Here is a 23,368-nt window from a genome sequence, read left to right as displayed (position 1 = left end):
ACTGAGTTTGGCTTTTAGGGCAAAACGAGAGAAGAGGATCAGTTTGCTTCACAACACCGCCGACGTGAGCTGAAAGTCCTATTAATCCTTTGTTCAATTTTGGTGCTAGAGGACAGTACTTCACAGCACAAAGATGATGAACACCGGTTTCAGAGAAAAGCAGAGCTCAGGCCTTTATGTTTGACCCACAAAGTTGAGCATTGAATTATTCGCTAAGTGGATTACAGTAATACCGTGCAGCTGGAGTCACTGGCTGTAAAAACCGAGGCGTTCAGTGTCCTCCCAGCGTTGGCGGTGCCGTGCAGCGGGTCAGAGGTCAGGAGCCCAGCAGCTCTGGAGCTGTAGTGAGTGTGTTCTTCTCACCACCTCCTCCACAGCTCTGAGCTTTTACATTTCTCTGGCCGCTTCCAGCAGCCTTTAAGACATACTTGTAATTAACTGTTGGGTGGATTGGAGATTCTAAATGGTAGAGTGAATGTTTCTGATCGGGGGCCGTGTGATGGACCATCAACCTGTCCAGGGTGAACCCGCCTCTCGCGTGATTGACAGCTGGGTCAGGCTCCATCAGGCTGCGAGTGAGCTGCAGCAGTCAGACTGAACAGTATTGTTTTATTTAAAGCCAGATTCCTTCGCTGCCTGTGAACCTGGATCGCCGCTTCCGGACCCTGACGCCTGGTGATGGGGTCTGACAGACCCAGCGCTTCCAGTCTATTGTTTTACTGGTTGACTCTAGGGGGAGCCAGCCTCTCATCAGTTTCACTCACCGGTTGGGTTCCTCGACATTTGTTGGAACCCCCGCCTCCCTCCCTCCCTCCCTCCCTCCCTCCCTCCCTTTCTCCCTTTCACACTCTTTCAATGAATACTAATGCAGGCAGCGGGCCCACCTCCCTTCCTCCCATCTTTTCGCAGGGATGGGCGGGAGAGGGGAGACAGAGCGCTTCCAGCTCAGTATCCGTCCTCATGAGGCAGGCAGAGCTTGACGAGCAGCGGCTCCAATGCCTTTTTTCCTCCCACTGTGTTGCTGCTGCAACAATGTCCAACCTGTGTGAGTGGCGCGTCCCCTCAGACCGGAGTTGAGAGAGCGACAGACGGGGACGGAGCGAGGACGTGTGTGTCTCTTTGTCATCTGGATGGGAAGTGCTTTTTGGGAGGAGAGGCGGCAGAAAGCAGAAGGCAGCTGGGGAAGGGGAGCCACTGGCAGCAGCCAATCCCCCCTTCCGCTCTCAGACTGGAGACGACGGAGGCCACTGGAGTATTTGCTTTTATCTTTCGTTTTTTGTTCTTTTTTTTCCTCATCGCGCTGCTGGGAGGTGCTTTGCCTTTTCATTTGCTCGCTCTCTCGGTCCTCTGTCTTCTCATCTATTTCGCCATTTACCTGGTCAACAATTTCTTCTATTTATGAGCCAGACAAGGAGGCAGAGAGAGACAGAGAAAGAGAAAGAGGACGGGGCCTGTTTTTCCTCCTCTTTTTTTTCCTCCCGTCCATTCATTCCGTTCTTCCCCATCCCTGTGCATCCCACGCTCCCTCCCTCCCGCCCGCCCTCCTCCACCTCCCCCCGCTCCTCCTCACCGCTCCGCTCACTGTCCACCCGTAACTTTTTGACTCCACCTGTCTTTTAATTTCTCTGATAGAGACCTTTTAATCGCTTGCCTGTGTTTTCTATTGATGCCTTTTTCACTTTTGTACCTTTTCCTATTTTTCCCTTGCATCTTTTTTGGGCGCTTCTTAAATCTGACCATAGGTAGGTCTCCTCAGTGTTTAGTGTGTGTCTCTGAGTCTTTGTCCCCTCTGTGTGTGCAGGCTGCCTCTGTGTGGGCTCAGCCTAGCTTCGGTGTCACCGCGGCGCTCTCCTCCCACCGGCTCTCAGCTGATTGCGTGTCATCCTCATGTCACTCTCCTCTCAGTGTGATCCATGTTTCCAGTCGTCACCGCGGAGCCTCGCGTCCACTGTCATTTCCGCGTTGCCGTGCGTTCTCCATTTCTTCGCTCCCTGCTTCCGCCCCTGCTGGGCTGTGGGCTTTCGTCCCGTGGAGCAGATGTAATTAAAGCGGACTGAGGTGTGTTTAAGTTCGTCAGCTGAAGGTCAAAGTGAGCGAAGGTCGATCCAGAGTCCGTCCGTGGTGTAGATGAGTCTTCTCCTCCTCCTCTGCCCTCGTTTCCTCTCTCTCCTCTCTCTCTGTCTCGTATCTTTGTGAACGGACTCGTTCCCGCTGACAGACACACTCAAGCACTCAGAGAGAATGGACTAGGAAACACGACCTGGCTTCATCGTCCACTGGATATTTTTCCCTTTTTATTTTTCCTCCACCATATTCGTCACCTTTTTCTCTCACTTTGCTTCCACCTCTGTCTTTAGCTGCCAGCGTCTGCCTCCATCCTTTTTTCCAGCTCCATCACATCCACCCTCTCGCCCCGTCTGAACTGATCTGCTTATTGATTTATTTGTTGTTCCATTTTGTTTTTTCATTTCCCATCTAAACAAATTTAACATCCCACCACACACACACCATCGACCTGCTTGCATCAGAGAGAGTTGCTCTTTATGTTGGTGACATGGTTTTATTTATTTATTATTTTGCATTTCATCTACTCGACTGCTTCCATCTATTGAAATACAAGTGGCAGATTATTCATGAACATGAAAATTTAGCAGTTTGAGGTTGAGAGTGTTGAGCTGAGCAAAGTATGTGAATAATTTGGTGTGTGATGTGTGAGCGTAGCAAACTGAAGCCAAGCACACATCTCATCCCCTCGTCCATCTTTTTTACATTTGCACCTTTTTTCCTGAAGGAGATTTAAGCCTCCTCTTCGTTATGCCAAGATAATGGGAAGTGGGACTTGATACAGACACTCTGGATGTAGCTGTTTTCCTGTGGAATTACCCTTTAAATCCTGGATTTGGTTCCAAATGAGAAAAATAATTAATAATAATCAAAAACTCTTCTAAATTTGGAACTGTTTTTAATTTTTTGACATTTTTTGTAACGGACTGAAGCTGAATTCAATATTTCTTTAATTGCTTTAATGGGATTCCACTGACACGGATTAAAGACCTGAGCAGCATCTTTGTCCCTGTAGTTGATGTGATAGCTGTGATTCGTCAAAAATCAATTAAATGTAATCGTTGTCAGTGTTAAGGGTTAAATAGGTGAGTACACTGCTGATGCTGATGCATGTTGGTTGAAGCTGTGTGTGTGTGTGTGTGTGTGTGTGTGTGTGTGTGTGTGTGTGTGTGTGTGTGTGTGTGTGTGTGTGTGTGTGTGTGTGTGTGTGTGTGTGTGTGTGTGTGTGTGAGAGAGAGAGAGAGAGACGGATAATGACGGATTATCACATGCTTCACACTTCACCACATTAGCCTTTAATTCTCTGGTCTGTGTGGTGACGTTAACCATCTTCATCCCCACACACACATTTCCAGCGTTGGCCTGAGAGGGACGTGTCTACAGATCAATAAAGTCATCTACATGAAGACGCGGACCTCGTTGCCCTTTTCTCAGCGTTCTCGTGTTGTTCCAGAGGAACGCAGTAGAGGCCAGACGTGTCTGTCATGGCTGCAGCGCTGGTGGAGCTTTCTGCTCTGATTAGCTGTGGTTTGGTTGTAGCAGCTGTGTGTGTGTGAGGTTCTGGCCTCGTAGTCGTGGAAGCCGCCTGGGACCTGGTCCTTAATCCAGGTCCATTACACACTGAGCTCAGCTGACCCGGCGGGACGTCTGCAGGTGGTCTAAGAGCCTCCTCAGCCTCAGCCTCAGCTTCATCTTTAGCTTCATCCTCATCCTCATCCTCAGCCTCAGCCTCATCCTCAGCCTCAGCCTCAGCCTCATCCTCAGCCTCATCCTCATCCTCATCTTTAGCTTCATCCTCATCCTCATCCTCATCCTCAGCCTCATCCTCATCCTCAGCCTCATCTTTAGCTTCATCCTCATCCTCATCCTCATCCTCAGCCTCATCCTCATCCTCATCCTCAGCCTCATCCTCAGCCTCAGCTTCATCCTCAGCCTCAGCCTCATCCTCAGCCTCAGCCTCAGCCTCATCTTTAGCTTCATCCTCATCCTCAGCCTCATCCTCAGCCTCATTCTCAGCCTCAGCTTCATCCTCAGCTTCATCCTCATCCTCAGCCTCATCCTCAGCCTCAGCCTCCACCTCAGCCTCATCTTTAGCTTCATCCTCATCCTCAGCCTCGTTCTCATCCTCATCCTCAGCCTCCACCTCAGCCTCATCTTTAGCTTCAGCCTCAGCCTCGTTCTCATCCTCATCCTCAGCCTCCACCTCAGCCTCATCCTCATCCGCAGCCTCAGCCTCATCTTTAGCTTCATCCTCATCCTCAGCCTCAGCCTCATCTTTAGCTTCATCCTCATCCTCATCCTCAGCCTCCACCTCAGCTTCATCCTCATCCTCATCCTCATCCTCATCCTCCTCCTCCTCCTCCTCCTCCTCCTCCTCCCATGGCTGGTGTCCTCTTAACGAACAGGTGGAACACGCGTCCTGCTGTCACTGTACCGTCGTAGCACTGGAGACAAAATGGAGGCTTAATGTTGCACTTATGGGAAGCTGTCTGTGATGCAGCTGATTTGGCCACCGTGACGCGAGGCAGCGGCTGCTGGGGCTGTGGTGTCACGGCCGTGTCACAGCATCGCTGTCCGTGCACTCACAGGTGATTTATTGGAGATCATGAGCTTTTCAAATGACTCACACGTGTCTTTACTGCCGCCTGAGTGTGGAGTTATGTTCCCGCCACGTGCGCCGCTGCAGGTCGGTCCAACGCTAAAGCAGAAGGGCCGTAGATGAATCACCTTTGTGTAAATGTCACCACCAAAATTTTATTGGACAGCAAATCAGTATTTCGACTGGGGGCCAGTGTGACGCGTGATATTTCAAGCGCCTTGTCGATGTTTAGTGGTTGAAACGGCTCGATGGCATGAACGGAGCCTGTCAACGACTCCGCACAGGTTAAGAGAGTGTGAAGGCGCCGTGTTTAGAGGAGAGGAGACAGCAGGGGCCATAATCCCACTGATCCTGCCTTCCTCTGAGCGTTTCCCACTCAGCTGCAGCTCATCGCCTGCGTCTGCCTCGGATTTCACGTACTTCTGCTGCGTCCATTAGAAGCCAAGGCTTCAACATGTAAAGATCTGCCTCGTCCGTCACCTCAGCCCAAGTCTAGATTATTGGCAGCATAGTCACTTCAAGGAGCGGAATATGGGTCATGATCTGATTTAAAAAGGCCGCTCAATAATTGATGAAGGCTGATTAAGAGGCCTCGTGTGGACGCAGACGCTGTCCGTGAGAGAGGAGCGCCGTTGGGGCCGCGCTGTGGATTAGTCTGAGCTGAGGAAGGAGGCGTCGGCTGTAATCTACTGTACGACGAGGTAGCTGGGATTATGTGTGTGTGTACAGTACACGCTGCGATGCCCGTTCAATTAAATATGAAGGTGCAATCTGTTACCCTGAAGAGGCTGCTTTATTATTCATCGACATATTTCCATTAATCATTCATTTCACCTAAAGGTGTGGCTCTCAGTCTGCTCCAGCTCTATGCACTCGTACCAGACGCACCGCTTCCTGTCGAACGGGGATCAGTGGGAGCTGCTTATTGGTGTAACTGGAATCAGGACGGGTCCTGCGCCGCATTAGGAGCTGATGTTTTATTCATGCGCCGGCCTCCTTCGTCCTGAACTTAAACTGCGCACACGCAAGTTTACTAAAGGGAGCTCTGAGATGCATTTAACCAGATTAAGGAGTTTTTATGGAGCCGTCACAGCGCGTTGGTGCTGCATTCAGATAACTGTCGTATTCGGCCTGCGACCTCTAATAGCCCTCATTTAATCGGGCTTATTAATTCCAAGGGGAGCGGGTCAGAGGGTGCTCGGTGCTTTTAGTGGAGTCCAGCTGCACGTGCTCTGCTTCTAACGCTCCGTCCTCCTGTTCCTCTGCAACAGAGCGGCCGACGTCGGGACCGAAGCTGCTGCTCTTCCCCTGAAAACGCTGCGTTAGCCTTTGGACCAGTTTTTGGGGATTTTACTGAAGACTGCTGTGAGTTCTACTGCTGTGATTTCATTCATGCACATCTGTATTCACCCCCCCCCCCCCCCCCCCCCCACACACACACACACACCTGATGAGGTAGAACGGCTTCATTAAATTAAACAGGAAGACTAAAGTGAGCTCTTTTGATGAATCACGTCTGGTTGGAGCAAACAAATGTGGAAATGATTGAAGCCTCGTTTACTCCCGCGACCATTTTATTCTCCTTTAATGAAACTCATCCTTCTATTAATTAGCAGGCAGCGATTGACAGATGCTGTGATTCCAGGTTTAACGTGACGTATGTGGACATTTGAAGCAGGCTTTGAGGAAGCGTTAGCGCTGTAATTTGGTTTAATGTGCGGATCGGAGCAGTGCTGCAGTTAGAAAGCACTAAAGGAGGTGTGGAGCAGGGAGCTGCTCAGGGGCACACAGGCAGTCCGGCCCCTGCTCTCACATCACAGCTGAAGGTTTGAATGCAGCCACTAATGGGATCATCCCTGTCTGTGTTGCAGTTCGGCCTCCCCCAGTCTGAGGCTATGAGAGGAAGGGAGGAGTCCCAGGCCGCGCCATCATGCTACTTCTGAGAAGCTGGGATGAGACTCTGGCCGGCACCACACCAGGTAAGAACGCTGATGCACGCGGGTGCGATTCTGCCGTCGGCACAGGAGCTGCAGCCGCTCGTCTTATCTCGGCCGCTGCTTCGCTGGCGCTCAGTGATGGATTCCTTCCTGTTCCGTATCTCAGGCCAGCTTCGCCTCTGGGCAGCGCGGCGGCTCGAGGTGGCGCGTTTTGATCAATGACGTTCAGCCGGAGCTGATGAAGTCGTTGAAGGTTTGCGGAGGGAGCGTTTTGACGCGTGGGTGTTGGTGCTGACACGTGTTCAGAACTGTCCCACGGTTAAAGGCCCATGCGAGCGTGACGATCAGCGCCCCATCGCTCTCTGCCAAGGTTGTCCTTTGTGTTAATTGTTGGCAGCGTTCGCCTCCTTCCTCCTCTGTTCGTCTCATCCTTTCCATGAATTCTTAATGAGCCGTGACACTGAGGCTGAGGCTCTGTGGCCGCGTCTCACCAGCTCACGTCATGAAGCATTAGCGGCTGTAGCTGCATCCGCTCACCTGTGTGTTTGTGGACGTGGGACGCGGACGCTGCTCCTCCGTGTGGCGTGAACGAGTCTCCTGATGTCTGACTGTCAGTGAACGCCTCTCCTCCTGCGTGGGGACGTGAAGGTGCTTGTTGCTGCGTCACCTCGTCGTCCCTTCTGATGATGAACACCTCCATAAACCTCCACCTTCATCGCACTCTCACATCACGTGAATAATGAATAAATGAGGGCATATTAGAATCCTAATGTCTCATGACTTCATCTCCAGCCCTAAATGGGATTTGGCCCCTTGTTATGTCACCACTCAGTGCTGTTAATTAAGTGCCACTTTGCTTTTCAGTCATATTCCGGTCAAATCCAATTAAGCGCCGACTCTTATTCAGTTTCTGGGGAACAACTGTGGTGAAACGAGCCGAGGCCTCGATCTTTGACGTGCGCCGGCGCCACCTTTTGCTCGCGTGTGACAGACATCAACCTGTCTGTCTCCTGCTGCAGGAGCTTCAGGTCAACGTGCTCGTGTTTATTTCTGGAGCGCGTTCACGGTTGACATCATCGTTCCTGCAGCAGAACAGAGAGATTAGTTTTTTTTCTTTTCCTTCGACTGCATCGTCTTAAATTAGAGCAAATCCAGGAGTTGGGGAGTCGGGAGGCGTTTGATGGAGAAGAGGAGATGATGCGGAGCTGGTTTAAGAGGACGTGGAACAAAGGGCCGCGTGCAGCTGTGTGTTTTCAGGCAGGAAACGCTGCTGATGCGCCTGCGCTCCCGTCTCCTCGGGTTTGTCAGCGTATGCTAAGCTGAGCAGCGCCGCGTGGGAACGTCTCATTAATTCAATAACTAGGTCTGATTCCAAGAAACTTTTCAGGCATGGCCGACTCACCGCCGCACGTTTGTCTTCGTAATGAATTCCAGTCATATTGTTGAACTCAGGCTTCACTGATGCTCAATTATCTTGTAATTGAATAAACTTAGGATGCAGCCGCACCAGCGCGAAGTCTCCAGAGGTTATTTATCTTAAACTCATTCTATCAGTCGCTATCGATTGCGCTGGAAGATCACTTTTTTAGCTTGACCTGAAAACGCAGCTAATACCGGTGCGGCGGCGGCGGCGGCGAGCGCGTTGCAAAGCAGCCGATCGATGCGGCCGCACTCATCCAACATGAGTCCCCTGGAAAACGGCCGGAGCTCCCGACCAGCGGAGCGCTGCCCTTTGGCGGCGTCTGCTGGATGGACGCAGGGAGCGAAGGGTTAATCAGCTTAGGAGGAACGTGCAGCTTCTGGTCTGAAGCTGAGTTCTGTCCATGCAGACGAGGCGACCAGGCTGACGTCGGTTGCTATTTCTAGGTTTAAGGAGGTTCAGAGAGTGGAGCTCTGTGTCCGTTCGCTCCTCCCTCGCTCCTCGTTCGCTCCCCCCTCGCTCCTCGCTCGCTCCCCCCTCGCTCCTACTTCGCTCCCCCCTCGCTCCTCGCTCCTTCCTCGCTTCTCCCTCGCTCCTCGTTTGCACCTCCCTCGCTCCTCGTTCGCTCCTCCCTCGCTCCTCCTTCGCTCCCCCCTCGCTCCTCGCTCCTCGTTCTATCCTCCCTCGCTCCTCGCTCCTCGTTCTATCCTCCCTCGGTCCTCCTTCGCTCCCCCCTCGCTCCTCGCTCCTCGTTCGCTCCTCCCTCGGTCCTCGGTCCTCCCTCGCTCCTCCCTCGGTCCTCGCTCCTCGTACGCTCCTCCCTCGGTCCTCGCTCCTCGTTCGCTCCTCGCTTCTCCCTCGCTCCTCCCTCACTCCTCCCTCGCTCCTCCTTCGCTCCTCCCTCGCTCCTCGTTCGCTCCTCGTTCGCTCCTCGTTCGCTCCTCCCTCGCTCCTCGCTCGCTCCTCGTTCGCTCCTCCCTCGCTCCTCGTTCGCTCCTCCCTCGTTCGCTCCTCGTTCGCTCCTCGTTCGCTCCTCGATCGCTCCTCCCTCGCTCCTCGTTCGCTCCTCGTTCGCTCCTCCCTCGTTCGCTCGTCGCTCCCCCCTCGCTCCTCGTTCGCTCCTCCCTCGTTCGCTCGTCGCTCCCCCCTCGCTCCTCGCTCCTTCCTCGCTCGCTCCCCCCTCGCTCCTCCCTCGCTCCTACTCCGTTCCCCCCTCGCTCCTCGCTCCTCGTTCGATCCCCCCTCGCTCCTCGCTCCTTCCTCGCTTCTCCCTCGCTCCTCGTTTGCACCTCCCTCGCTCCTCGTTCGCTCCTCCCTCGCTCCTCGCTCCTCGTTCTATCCTCCCTCGCTCCTCCTTCGCTCCCCCCTTGCTCCTCGCTCCTCGTTCGCTCCTCCCTCGGTCCTCGGTCCTCGCTCCTCCCTCGCTCCTCCCTCGGTCCTCGCTCCTCGTACGCTCCTCCCTCGGTCCTCGCTCCTCGTTCGCTCCTCGTTCGCTCCTCGTTTGCTCCTCACTCCTCCCTCGCTCCTCCTTCGCTCCTCCCTCGCTCCTCGTTCGCTCCTCGTTCGCTCCTCGTTCGCTCCTCGTTCGCTCCTCGTTCGCTCCCCCCTCGCTCCTCGTTCGCTCCTCCCTCGTTCGCTCGTCGCTCCCCCCTCGCTCCTCGTTCGCTCCCCCCTCGCTCCTCGCTCCTTCCTCGCTCCTCGCTCGCTCCCCCCTCGCTCCTCCCTCGCTCCTACTTCGCTCCCCCCTCGCTCCTCGCTCCTCGTTCGCTCCCCCCTCGCTCCTCGCTCCTTCCTCGCTTCTCGCTCCTCGTTTGCACCTCCCTCGCTCCTCGTTCGCTCCTCCCTCGCTCCTCGCTCCTCGTTCTATCCTCCCTCGCTCCTCCTTCGCTCCCCCCTCGCTCCTCGCTCCTCGTTCGCTCCTCCCTCGGTCCTCGGTCCTCGGTCCTCGGTCCTCGCTCCTCCCTCGCTCCTCCCTCGGTCCTCGCTCCTCGTACGCTCCTCCCTTGGTCCTCGCTCCTCGTTCGCTCCTCGTTCGCTCCTCGCTCCTCCCTCACTCCTCCCTCGCTCCTCCTTCGCTCCTCCCTCGCTCCTCCCTCGCTCCTCGTTCGCTCCTCGTCCGCTCCTCGTTCGCTCCTTGTTCGCTTCTCCCTCGCTCCTCGTTCGCTCCTCGTTCGCTCCTCGCTCCTCCCTCACTCCTCCCTCGCTCCTCCTTCGCTCCTCCCTCGCTCCTCCCTCGCTCCTCGTTCGCTCCTCGTTCGCTCCTCGTCCGCTCCTCGTTCGCTCCTTGTTCGCTTCTCCCTCGCTCCTCCCTCGCTCCTCGTTCGCTCCTCGTTCGCTCCTCGCTCCTCCCTCGCTCCTTCCTCGCTCCTCCTTCGCTCCCCCCTCGCTCCTCGCTCCTCGTTCGCTCCTCGTTCGCTCCTCGTCCGCTCCTCGTTCGCTCCTCCCTCGCTCCTCCCTCGCTCCTCCCTCGCTCCTCGTTCGCTCCTCCCTCGCTCCTCGCTCCTCGCTCGCTCCTGTTGTTGGAGCTGGTCAGTGATGTGTTTTAGTGCGTCGGAGCCACGGGTCATGGTTCTGCAGCTCACGCCTGAAGGTCGACGATGAAGCAAAGCGTCAACAGACAAACAGAGAAGTTGTTGCTCTTTTAACTAACGCTGTGCTGCTACAGTACCTTTGATTTAACGGCCCCAGAACCCGATTTAATTCCGAATAATAACATTTGTCTTCTAGTGGGTGATTAATGCTGTAATGTTTGATTAATGTCTTGTTGCACAGGATCTGCAACTCACTGATGCCGTTTAAACTTCTTCTCCTCCATCTCGGCTGCACTCAGTTGTGTGTTTCTTTCCCATTATGGAAGCTGTTCCAGACGATAAATCAGTCCACGCCAGCGGAGGGACTACTTCCCCTGAGGTGGCGGCGGCGGCGGTGGCGCTGCGGCTGAGCCACACGCACACGCCAACGCCAGCGACCGGTCCCTTCAGCCGCGCTGGAGATGACCCGGGTGCTGGGTGCTGTCCGGGGGCGGCTCCGCTACGTTAGCAGAGATGCTAGGAGGCTATTGATTGGGTCGTGTTAAGGAGAGAAGCGCCCAGGAGCCGAGCAGAAGAAGTCCCAACAGGAAGCTAATGGCTCCCTGAGGGCCTCATCCACACACTGAGCGCTGATCTGTGGTGACCTGGCTGAAATAGGTTGTACGAGGCAGTTTGTCCAGAGGAGCCGCGACCGGCGATGTGCACTTATGTAAGAGATAGCGGCATAATAGATGTGTCAGAGTCTTGACCGATTAAACCCAGAGCACCTGAAGACGCAGCACTTATTCTGCAGACGCCGAAGCTCCTGTGTGTTTAGTCGATTGTTCCTGTTTGTATCGCACATTGATTCCTGAACGCCAGAAGCCGAGTTTCAGAACAATTGAAAACCATGTAAATGCAGATGTGAGGTAATTCCACATCCCTTCGCCTCCAGAGAGTCCACGCGTGGGTCACGGAGCCAAGGCAGCGTTTGGTTTCATGAACCGGAGACCTGATCCGTTGGGTTCAGTGATGACAAGATGTTTGTTGAGGGAGTTCTGGTGTCGATGCCGATGGATCATCAGCTTTGATTGCCATTCATTTACATAACCAGCGCTCGTTGGAGCTGAATATTCATGTGTTTTGGCTGAGGTTGGATCTTTACCAGCTCCTGAGGGGAATGTTGATCTTCGGCTTGTTTCTGCGTCTGACGGAGCTTTTACTCTGAAAACCGCTGCACCTTAAAGCAGCTGAAGGTTCTGTGAATCGGCCCGACGTCCAGTTCAGAGGCTCCGACCCACAGCAGACCGCTGTCTTCTTGTTGAGTGCCTGACAGATGTTTGTGGTTCTGCTGGAGAAGGAGGTGGACAGTAGACGTGGTCCCACTGTCAGCGAGGGCAGCGTGAACAGGCCTGTTCAAATAACAGCAACTGGAAAAGGAGGCAGTTACAGGCGCTGGACCCTGATCCTCATCAGCACGTGTGAAATGTCAAACTGAGCACCCGAAACACGAGCGCACGGGAAGCGCTCGCGCTGTGATGACTCGTGACATTCACTTAAAATGTCAGAAAGCGTCCGAAGAGGTGGAGCTGACGGGACCTGAAGGTTTCCTGCTCGACGTGTCCTGCAGCGCAGACGGACCCCGGACAGCGGCCTGAACTGAGACAGAACCAGGAGTCACTGACGCAGGCTTTTATCGCACACTTTAATGGAGACTGATTCATACTCCTCTTTTTGTGCTGGATAATATATTGTTCTATCAGACTTTTAGTTCGCCGTCCATCTGTCATTGGAAACGTCCTTTGATCTCTTTTCTAAGTGCTGCCGGACACATTGATAAAGAAGCACAGGAAGTGGAAGCGTTCACACCTGTTCTTTGACCCACGTTTCACTCCAATGTGACGTGACCTTTGACCTGTGCTCACTCAGTAGAACGGATGATTACCTCTTTGACTTTGCGCACCCTTCAAGGCTGTGGTTCGGGAGGTTCAGCGCTGGGGCACTTGCTGCTGCTCCAGCTCCTCTTCGCGCCGCGCTTCATTACTTCCAGCACGGCGCCCTCGCGAGCCTCCGGCCTCTGATGTGACGACGTCTCAGTGAATGGCTTTGCATGGTGTCGTGATTATGAGTGAGCCCGACCTTAAGGCGGTCCGTCAGTGAGAGTGAGAGAGGAGCGGCGGTCTGAGGCTCGGTCCCGCCCCCTCCACCTGCTGCGTCGCTCGTTGGCTCCGTCTCACGTCACTCACATCATCGCTCTCTGGTTCGATCGCGCTTCCTCTGCAGCATCTCTCCTCCCGCTCACAGTTTTTAATTAAAGTCTCTCCGTATCGAGGGATTCTGTTATGGGGGTGATTTAAATGGAGGGGCTGACATAAACTTAACATTACTGTCAGACCAAAGCAAATTCCATCAGCCCTGGTTAAATTTGCAGCTGGCTCGGTGCCAGCAGGCTTTTCATTCTGCAGCCAATATCTGAGCCTCCTCCGATCTATCATTCCTCACTCATATTCCCTAATGCTGTGTGTGTTTTCCCCTGTGTGTCAGGCCAGAGCTGTGAATCATGAACCACGGAGCGAAGCCGGAGTCCGATACTGAAGTAGTCACACGGTGGTTGTTATAAAGTGTCTTCTTTGAAGATGTATAAAAAGCAACGAGTGAACGCAGACCGTGTTCCAGCGATTCATCCTCCCAGGACTCAGACGATCATATCTGGATCTGGAGTCCAGCACTTCTATGTGCAGTTATTTTAACCAGAGTCCAGTTTAATAAATGCTGTGTATTTAAACCCAAACCTGGATGATGAGCTCATCGTCGCAGCTCATCATTAGTCAGAACCTTGTCTCCATCAAGATGATGTGATAAGAACCACGTATCATGATCCAAAGCCGTGATCCGCTTCTGTTCCGATCGGGTCCTCGTGCACCCACAGTAATGATGATTGTTGTTGTCTTGTTGTCCGGCACCGCTCTCCGTACTGGGACCAGTCTGATCTGAACTGATGGGATGAATGAACTCCTCTCAAACCAAGCGTTCCTCCTTCAGTGAGGAGGCTTTGAGTTGGAGCCGTACGTCCTGTACGTCAGAGCCTGTGCTTGTGTCTCTACCAGCTGTGAGGCGGCTTTTAATTAAACTCTCTGGCCTCTGATTGTGAATTGTGCTGCTGTGTTAAACGCACAGACCTCGCTCTCTCGCTCGCTCTCGCTCGCTTTCTTGCTGCTGCTGCTCAATTTTCCACTAGAAATTGGGACTGTCCACAGAAGCGAGTTACTGAGCGCTGACAGCGCCGTGACAGAGCTGAGGAGCTTAGAGGTTGCGTAAATATAATAACTCAGTGTGGAAGCTCTGGTGCCGCTGGGTCAACACTGTTCTGTCACACAAAGCAGCCGCGAGGACAGAAGCGTCTCCCATAAACCAGAGGAGGGAGGTCAGGGTCCGGTTCTGGTACAGCCCGTGTACCAGGTACAGGTGTGCGCGGTCCAGGTCACGATGAAGGAGCCGTGAAAGACGAGGCCGGAGCCACAAACGGGATAAATACAAGGCGTTTGTATGCGGCGCGGTGCTGAAGGCCGCCTGGTGCTACTCCATGACCTTTGCGTGTTCTGTGAGTCTGACTGACGCCGTTGAGGGGAGATCTGCTGCATCTGCTGCTCTTGACATTTCGGCGGCGGCCGCGTGCGGGGAGGGAGGGCTAACTGGAATCCAATCCTACAGTTGTGCACAAACAAACTCATGAATGATAATGGCTCTAATTGAAGGGACTGGAGCGACTGCAGCGCTGCAAATGGAGTCCTCCGCGTCGTCATGGCGACAGGAAGCGAGAGGCTCTGGAGGCCTCCTGACCTGAGCCGGAGTCACATCCTCATTGTCACGTGCTCCCGCTGGTCTGCGCCGCCATTCATGAATATTTATTAGTCGTGGGTTCAAGCCTTTGCACGTCTGCATCAACACACATGGTGGTTTCAGATGTAGGGAGATAATAGACGTCGATGTTCTCGCTCTGCCTGTGACCATTGCTGGTCGACCGATGACGTCCCTTTGACTCAGTGGTCGACGCATCTTCACCGTGATCTGACGTTGGACCTGCAGCTGCCCCAGGATGATCCGGTAGCAGGTGCTTCTCTGATCAGCTCATGGGCTCAGGTGTTCACCTGTAGCAGGTGTCTGCTGGACCTCCAGTCCCACCAGCTGTCGCTCTGTCACCGGTCTGTCTCCCGGTGCCTGTCGCAGACTGAGCGTTGGCTGGGATTAAATCCAGGGGACGTCATTATCCCTGTGGGGAGTCTCATCATCGTCCCACAGCGGAGGGGCGCTCGCTGCACGAGGCTGCGGAGACGGTGGCGACAGCCTCACGTCTGCACGCACATTATCATAATCATGCACCAAAAGAGCACTCGAGGGGAAAAGAGGAGTGAGACACATCCTCCATTCTGTGTGCGCTGCGGCTCAGATCCGTCCACGTGCAGCAAGTCCAGGGCAAAAATACCTGGACTTAATTGAAATGTGTAAAATTAGCAACAGAGAAAATGAGAGTCATCCGTCAGTATTGAGGCTGAGAGGAGCCGGAGCAGACGGGCTTCCCTCAGCCGGGCCGGGCCGGGCCGGGCCGGGCCGGGCCCAGGTGGAGGCGGAGCTGACTAAATGAGTGCTGTCTGCTTTCTCTGCGTCCGTGTGCTTTGCTCCGCAGCGGATTAGGCCGTGTTCTTGCTTAAGCGCGTTTCAGGCTTCGGGTTTGGACGAAGGCGTCGATTCCACTGGAGGAGGCAGATTTCACTGCACAGCATCCACTGCAGATTATTGTGGTGCTAAACAAACACACACACACACACACACACACACACACAAAGAAGAGAACAAACTCCTGCACACCTTCAGTACTAATCCAAAAAAGCAGGATCCAAAAATAACACCTGGAAATGAGATGGATGGAAGAGGACAGATTACTGAGGCTCCAATCTGTGAAAAGCTGACAATAAAACACATTCAAAGTGATTACGGCGCCGTTATTGGGACCGGGGGTCACTGACTGTCCTTAGCTTTACCTCTCAGTAGACTGTGGTGTCCTCTGAGATCACACAGGCAGAGGAGGCCTTAAGATAAGAAGAAGAGCAGGGAGCGCAGGATCACAGATCACAGGAGGATCAGGAGGAGACGAGACGCAGCGACCGCGTCCTCGTAGCGTCTGCGTCCGTCTGAGGCGTCAGAGACAGAGATGAGGAGGACGCCTTCGCTGCTTTGATGTCGTGTTCCTGATCTGCAGACTCAGAGGTGAAGCAGCTTTGATTAACTCACGCCACAAACCACGTTTCCTCTGGTTCAGTCTCATCCCGTCCTCATAAGAAGTCCATTCACGTATGATCTAAGGGATCCGATCCCTGCGAATCCATTTACACCCAGAAACAACCAGTTAAAGTCCTATTAAACTGATCTGCCTCCATATGTGCATGAATTAAACAAGTGCATAAATCATTTAAAATCAATAGTTTGTTCCAGTTGATGCCTGAAGCGCAGTTTGTTCTCCTGCCAGAGTGGATTGAAACTAAAGTTTAGAGCAGTGGGTGACGTCGACTGGAGCCGGACCGACTGTGGTCGGTGCGATGTGAACCACCTGGAAGCAGGGGGGCACAGAGACGCATGGGTGAGGTGGGGGGGGTGGGAGGCGTGGGTGAGGTGGGAGGTGAGAGGCGTGGGTGAGGTGGGGGGGGTGGTGAGAGGCGTGGGTGAGGTGGGAGGTGAGAGGCGTGGGTGAGGTGGGGGGGGTGGTGAGAGGCGTGGGTGAGGTGGGGGGTGAGAGGCGTGGGTGAGGTGGGGGGGTGAGAGGCGTGGGAGGCGTGGGTGAGGTGGGAGGTGAGAGGCGTGGGTGAGGTGGGGGGGTGAGAGGCGTGGGGGGGGGCGTGGGAGGCGTGGGTGAGGTGGGAGGTGAGAGGCGTGGGTGAGGTGGGGGGGGCGTGGGTGAGGTGGGAGGTGAGAGGCGTGGGTGAGGTGGGGGGGGGTGGGAGGCGTGGGTGAGGTGGGTGAGGCCTGGGCTGTGTCTTCTTCAGCTTCTCTGTCCTCCCGTGACCGCCTCCAGCAGCAGCCATGACCTCGGGTGGCGCCCTCCCCCTCCCTCCCCCTCCCTCCCCCGGGGCAGGTGACGGACCGCCCCCGCGTCTCCGTGCTCAAAGCGGTTGTCCGGGTAACGGCTTTGATCACGTCAGCACTCTGGGTCGGGCCGGCGCCGCCGCTCTGACGTAGTTCCTCCAACTTGTGCCATTTCTTCTTCTGCTGCTTCTGAAACGCGAGCGTCTCATCGTAACGTTCTCATTTCAATTAAAGGACAAATGAAGCGGCTGCAGCTCGCCTGACTTAGCACTTCAGCTAATGTAAATGCGCCGTGGCTGCTTTGAAGCCGTGCAGATTTGAACTGCCGTTGCATCGTCTGCCGTCCTTCTAAACATCAAACCACGAATGTGAAAACTCACCAGTCGCTTTTGTTCAACAGTGACTGACGCTGACGCGGGTGAGAGAGCGAGGGGTGAGGGTGAAGCGAGAGGCCGTCGGACAGAACCCGGACTGGACCGGCACCGCCCACCTCCTCCGTGCTGTTTATCGGACCGCCTCGTGTTCTGGTGCTGTAAACCAGGCCCGTGTCATCGCTGCAGATTTGCACCGAGGCTCCATTTTTCTGCCGGAACCAAAGAGCAGCGCGAAATGTCAGATGTGAGACGACGTCAGGGAGCGGAGCCTTCGCAGCCCGTAAACACGCGTGCACATTCACCACGGCCGGCACAATCACTTCAGATTGAGGGACGTTCCATCACTGGTACCAGACGGAACCGGAGCAGCTGGTCGCCGTGACGACGCAGCGGCTTTTGATTGATCCTCGCGCTTCGTTCGGGCCTATCATCCGTTCACGGTCCTTCAGCACCACTTACTGTAGCACCTGGTTCTGTCTGGGTGAGGTGGTTCAGAACCAGAACCCGCCAGCCCAACCCCGGTTGTGTTAGTATCTGTGTGGATGCTTCAGCGGGTCGGACCTCTGCAGTCCGCCGCTGTGTGGCTGTGGCTAATAGAGCAAATGGAGGGCGAGAGGCGAGGAAATGGGGTCATTAGGTGCCACAACCTGGTCTCCACCCTAACACGCCTGTGGTATTTCTGCACGAGACCCGCTCCGAGTCACCGCGGGACACTTTAATGGGCTCATCTATCTGAATGATCATCTGAGTTACACAGCGCGTTGGCTAATATAATCTGTGCCCTGGGGGGCGTGTGTGTGTGTGTGTGTGTGTGTGTGTGTGTGTGTGTGTGTGTGTGTTTACACCCACGGTGAACGTCCTGATCTGTGCTGCACCATCATTTACGTGATCGGTGCTTATTGCAAAGTGTGTGTGTGTGTGTGTGTGTGTGTGTGTGTCCATCAGCTGCGTCTGTATAAGTGCACATGTACTGTAGGCCTATTTTAATTGTTGCCATGGAAACAGAGTCCAGATTCAAAGAGGGCATCTGTATCTCTGCGCCGTTCTTCCTCTTTCATCTCCTCGCTTTGCGCTCTCTCACGTCTCCTCGCCTTCTCCCTCTCCTCCTACCTAGGCTGCCTCCTCCTCCCTCCTTCCTTCCCTTCCTCCCTCCGCCTCTCCATCCTTCCTAAAGAGTGGTGTGCAATTGACTATTAACACAGGGACCTGTAATTAGAGCTGACGAACCTCCAGCAATTAGTTTTCCCCAAAGAAGTCTTTCTGTCATCTCCGCACACGTCCCTTTATCCCTCCCTCAATCTCCTCCTCGCTTTTTCTTCCTCTCTGTCATTTCCTGTCTTATTAGCTGTCAGCTTCGCAGGGCGCTCATTGTTTTAGCGGTTTTGTTCTGTGTAGCGTCCATCTGCCTCGTTAAAAGCAGACATGTATGAGATATACACACAATACAGCAGCTCCGCTGCAGTGCTGTGCCCACGGAGCAGCCCCCCCCCCCATCAATAAAGACCCCTATAGATGAGCAGCGAGATGAGCGAGGCCTGAGGTCGAGGACATGGGAGGACGGACATTTGTGGCTGCGGCTGCGGATGCGGATGTGGCTGCGGATGCGGCTGCGGATGCGGCTGCGGATGCGGCTGTGGCTGCGGATGCGGCTGCGGATGCGGATGCGGCTGCGGCTGCGGCTGCGGCACTGCATTGGACCAGCAGCACCCGAGGGAGGCGGCGACACTTCGCCGTCAGTCACTTAATCACTTTGGACGTCCGTCACTTTGTCGGTGTCGATCCAGGCGCTCCGTCGCCCTCTGTGACTCCTCTGCCTTCACGGCGGCGCCTCGTGTGCAGCGAGGGCTTCGCCTCCTGAGGGATGAAATGATGCAGCTTGGGTCCACATGAATTATTGATTGGCGCTGGATACGTGGAGCTCGTAAACGCTGACTCTTCCTTCGTTGTCCCGTTTGTGTGACGTGTGTGACTCTCAGTGATTCTGTCGCTGTGCTAACACCCCCCCCCCCCCGTCTCCACAGGTTCTGATCTCCCACTCCTCCACCATGCCTGCCTGCGGCTGCAGCCCCTCTCCGCCCCGCATCCACGCCAGCGAGCGGCTCCGGCGGGTAGGACCCTCGCGCCCACCTCCTCCTCCATCGACCCGGGGCCGCGCCGGCGCCTCCCTCGCCCTCCCCCTCCTCTTCCTGCTGCTCTGCCTTTTCCACCTGCCCCCAAGCTGCCACTCGCGGAGAGAGAAGGGCGGGGTAGGAGGCGGCGGCCACTACATCCCCATCCCACAGCCCCCTCCCCACCACATGGCGCTGCCCAACATCCTGCGGGGCCTCAGCATCGCTGTGGTGCTGGTGGGCAACTCCAGTGAGGTGGCGCTGGCTGGGGCCCGGGAGAAGGAGGACTTTCTCCACATGGCGCCCAACGTGGAGGTGCTGACCATGAACGAGACGGACCCTAAAAGCATCATCAAGAGCATCTGTGACCTCATGACGGAGCACTGGCTGCAGGGCGTGGTGTTCGGGGACGACACCGACCAGGAGGCCATTGCTCAGATCCTGGACTTCATTTCAGCCCAGACCCACATCCCCATCCTGGGAGTCCGAGGGGGCTCATCCATGATCATGGCTGCTAAGGTAGGACACAGAATCCTTTGCCTTCAGTGTGAATGTAAGAGAAATAGATAATCTCACTAAGAGTCAAACTCCAGACTCATAGAAAACATCTGTGTATATATATAAGTGCTCAGGGATTTTGGGGTTTCAGCAGCTGCATCACGTAAAATGAAGGAAGATGTACGGGCGGACAGACAGACAGACAGACAGACAGACAGACAGACAGACACACACACACACACACACACACACACACACACACACACACACACACACACACACACACACACACACACACACACACACACACACAGAAACGTACACACACACACACACACACAGCGTGTGTGTGTGTGTGTGTCTATCTGTCCGTGTGTATGTGTGTCTATCTATGTGTGTGTCTGTGTGAGCAGAGCTGGTATTATTCATTAAACACAAGTGTCCTAAGTGCAGCAGGCAGTGGGAAGGAGCGGTGTTTTGTGGCAGAGGTTTAAATGGATTTCCCCGGCCACAAGCCAGAGAGTGCGTCTCCTGAGAGCTTCCTCCTGGCTGCACCGCGGCCCAGGAGACGAGGACGGGCTGCGCTGAGGCTCAGTCCCCGAACGGATTTGTGTCTGCTTAATGGGCTGAGACAATGAAGTGGTGGAAATACCATAGAGAAGGATCAGTGGGAGGGAGGGGGGGAGACATGGGGGAAACGTGGGGAAATGGAAATGGAGGGGCAGATTGGGAGGCGAAGGCAGGGGGTTTGTCCTGATCAGGTGCAGGTGATGGACAGATGAGGACGGAAGAACAGCAGAGACAGAGCTGCGTCCGTGGAGGAGAGACGCTGAGGCAGGAAAGCAAAACGCCTGCACGCTCAGCAGAGACGGAGACGGAGCAGGGAAGGTATTTATAGAAGCTCCCAGTCCCAAAGACCAGGACGCGGTGTGAGGTGTTTATCTCAGGGCCTCACATCGTGACGCACACAAACACACAGCCATCAGTCTGAAGGCCAAACACCGCTATTACAGTTGGCAAGACAAGCCTTTCTTTTTCATTACACTTCCCAGGAAGGACGATAACAGGCAGCGGCGCAGGAGGCGGACGATCCAGCAGTTCCACTTGTGGTGTGGGCTGAACAGGAAGAACAAGAAAATTCAATAAAATGCACCCGCTGAACTGCCGTGGAGCAGTTCCTGCTCACGTGCTCATCTGAAGCCAGTGCTAGTGTTTGGTGAAACAGAGCCACACAGCATCATGTGAGTCCTCAGCCTTTATGGACGCTCGTCCTCCGATGAAGAGCACACAGTCTGTAGTTACTGGCAGAGTGAGTTAAAGAGATGAAGCCAGAAGCTCCGCTGTCACCACGGAGGAGGAGGAGGAGGAGGAGGGAGACGGATGGAGGCGAGGCCGCTCACTGTAGCCATGAACAGAGCAGGGAGGATGAGGAGGGCGAAGGCAGGGAGACCTCCGACGCTGAGGAAGAGGAGCAGGAACGCTGCTCCTTCGCGGCCTGAATGGAGGAGGAGGGACCGAGAGCAAAGATGGATAGAGAGCAGCTGCAGACACATCTGTGAAAGACGGGTGATGGAGGAGGAGGACGAGGAGAGGAAGGAGGTTCCGGCCAACACGGCACAGCAGGCCACGGTCTGCCGGTCTGCAGCTGGAGCCGCTGGTTCAGGTTCGGTACCGACGGGACGAGCGTCACGCTCTGACGCGGTGGCCGCCATCTTTGTTCCACTGACGCGTCCTCCAGCAGCAGAGCAGCAGGACACCATCAATTAACTTTTGCCCAAATAATTTGGGCTTTTCATCCTTTGAAACGTGGGCGTTCGAGCCCTTTGTGAGAGGAGAGAGAGAGCAATTTGTGTGTAATTGCTCGGAGCCAGCGAGTGGACGCTGCTGAAGCGAGCGCAGGCTCCTTCCCTCGGTTTGAGTCCTCGTCTTCCTGGGGTTTGAGCCCATAAATGCTTCGTTTATATCCTCAATTAATGTCCTACATCTGCACCTATTGTTGCAGCGGCTGAGGTGCTGTACTCCATTAATGTAATGTGCTGCAGCTTGGCACTGCGTTTGCAAATGATAAGAGAATTAACAGTGAGTGTTCCTGTGCCTCGCGTCCCGTGTTTGCGTTTCACCCTCGGCCCTCGCTCTCTCGCTCCCTCTCTCGCTCGCTCTCTCGCTCTCTGTTCTCGTTTCTTTCACATCTCTTTCCTCTAATTGTTTGCTCCATTCGTGTGTTCTGTGGTGTCCAGTACAGCTCGATAAACCAGAGCTTTCTGATCCCCCTTTCATCCTGGATGTGTTCTCTCTCTTTCTACCTTTGTCCATTTTTATCCCCTGCTGCTTCTTTGTTAGCAGTTTTTGTATCTGTGTGTCTCTGACAGTCTCTCGCGGCTGTTTTTCAGTTGCAAAAGCTTCACCTAGAAAAGCCTTTATCTGGAGCCTCAGAGAACCTTTAACTGAGTGAGTTACTAGATAAAATGGTGCTAAGGACTGAAGGACAAACAGGTCTGTCTTCATCCAAATTTTTGTCACCTCAACAAAATGTACGATGATGCCAAAGCGGCTGCAGGTCCAACCTGCTCCGACCGTCGGCCGTCTGCTCCGACCGGCGGCCGTCTGCTCCGACCGGTGGCCGTCTGCTCCGACCGGTGGCCGTCTGCTCTGATCGGCGGCCGTCTGCTCTGACCGGCGGCCATCTGCTCTGACCGGCGGCCGTCTCCTCCGACCGGGGGCCGTCTGCTCTGATCGGCGGCCGTCTCCTCCGACCGGCGGCCGTCTGCTCTGACCGGTGGCCGTCTCCTCCGACCGGCGGCCGTCTGCTCTGACCGGTCGCCGTCTCCTCCGACCGGCGGCCGTCTGCTCTGACCGGTGGCCGTCTCCTCCGACCGGCGGCCGTCTGCTCTGACCGGTCGCCGTCTCTTCCGACCGGCGGCCGTCTGCTCTGACCGGCGGCCGTCTGCTCTGACCGGCGGCCGTCTGCTCTGACCGGTGGCCGTCTGCTCTGACCGGCGGCCGTCTGCTCTGACCGGCGCCCGTCTCCTCCGACCGGGGGCCGTCTGCCTCCGCCGTCTGCTTGTTGATCCAGGTTGACATTTCTCATCATCCAAAGATACTTTTTGTTTGGTGTTTGTTGAAATAGGTCAGCGATTGTTCCACAGTGAACACGGCTGCGAACTGGGTTTCCTGCTTGGGGGAAATGTCCCACTACTGGTCTCTTCTTACCTTCTCATTGTCCTGGTTTAGAAAATGTGACAACCCACTGTGTGTGTTCCCTTTTTCTGGGAAGAGAGAGAAGCGAGAGCGGAGGATGGTGAAGGGAGAAATATTGAGAGTCCTAAATTTATGTGTCCTATTTTCCAACCTCGTCGGTCTCAATTTACTCCGGCCATTTAGAATGTGGCCATTTTTAAACTCACCCCATCACTTTCTATACCTCGCCCTCCCAGCTGCCTTACTTTCCCTCCTGTCTCGGCTCAGTAGCTCTACGTTGCGCTGATACCGTTGGTGTTTGGTGTGAGATGATCCTTCACGTCCGCTCCATCTCCAGCTCAGACAGACTTCAGGCCATGCAGGTGTTGGTTCCTGACCTTCTTCAGACATAGATCCTGGGCTGTTTCCACTGAGCACTAACAGAGCTGTCAAGGTTCTGCACCGTGTCCTTTTTACCGGCTGCTGGGATTCTGCTGCTGAAGCTGTGACATTTAGCAGCGTGTCCACGGTGGCGCCGTAGAACCGAGCACCGATGCCCTTTGGATCATCGTGTACATCGCATACGGCTTTGATCGGCTTCTT

At 54.9% G+C, this 23,368-nt stretch overlaps 1 protein-coding gene across 7 annotated transcripts; it reads left to right on the top strand.

Moving 5' to 3' along the window:
* The first annotated feature begins 907 nt into the window (after window positions 1-907).
* Window positions 908-22,278, top strand: LOC114860296 (glutamate receptor ionotropic, NMDA 2A-like). Of its 7 annotated transcripts, XM_055510832.1 has the most exons (5): window positions 910-1,742; window positions 5,935-6,028; window positions 6,535-6,642; window positions 19,004-19,609; window positions 20,641-22,278. In XM_055510832.1, the coding sequence occupies exons 3-5, from the start codon at window positions 6,616-6,618 to the stop codon at window positions 20,650-20,652; spliced, it is 645 nt and encodes a 214-aa protein (XP_055366807.1). In that variant the 5' UTR covers window positions 910-1,742; window positions 5,935-6,028; window positions 6,535-6,615; the 3' UTR covers window positions 20,653-22,278. The 7 variants fall into 7 exon arrangements, with proteins under 7 accessions (XP_055366806.1, XP_029014620.1, XP_029014618.1 ...); XM_029158785.2 differs by lacking the exon at window positions 20,641-22,278 and having other exon boundaries at window positions 909-1,252; window positions 19,004-19,919; XM_055510830.1 differs by lacking the exon at window positions 20,641-22,278 and having other exon boundaries at window positions 909-1,310; window positions 19,004-19,919.
* The last annotated feature ends 1,090 nt before the right edge of the window (window positions 22,279-23,368 follow it).

The sequence above is a fragment of the Betta splendens genome, chromosome 8 (genome assembly GCF_900634795.4).
Source record: "Betta splendens chromosome 8, fBetSpl5.4, whole genome shotgun sequence".
Taxonomy (NCBI): Eukaryota; Metazoa; Chordata; class Actinopteri; order Anabantiformes; family Osphronemidae; genus Betta; species Betta splendens.
Note: the sequence above shows the minus strand (reverse complement) of the source record. Positions and strands in the feature narration are given on the sequence as shown.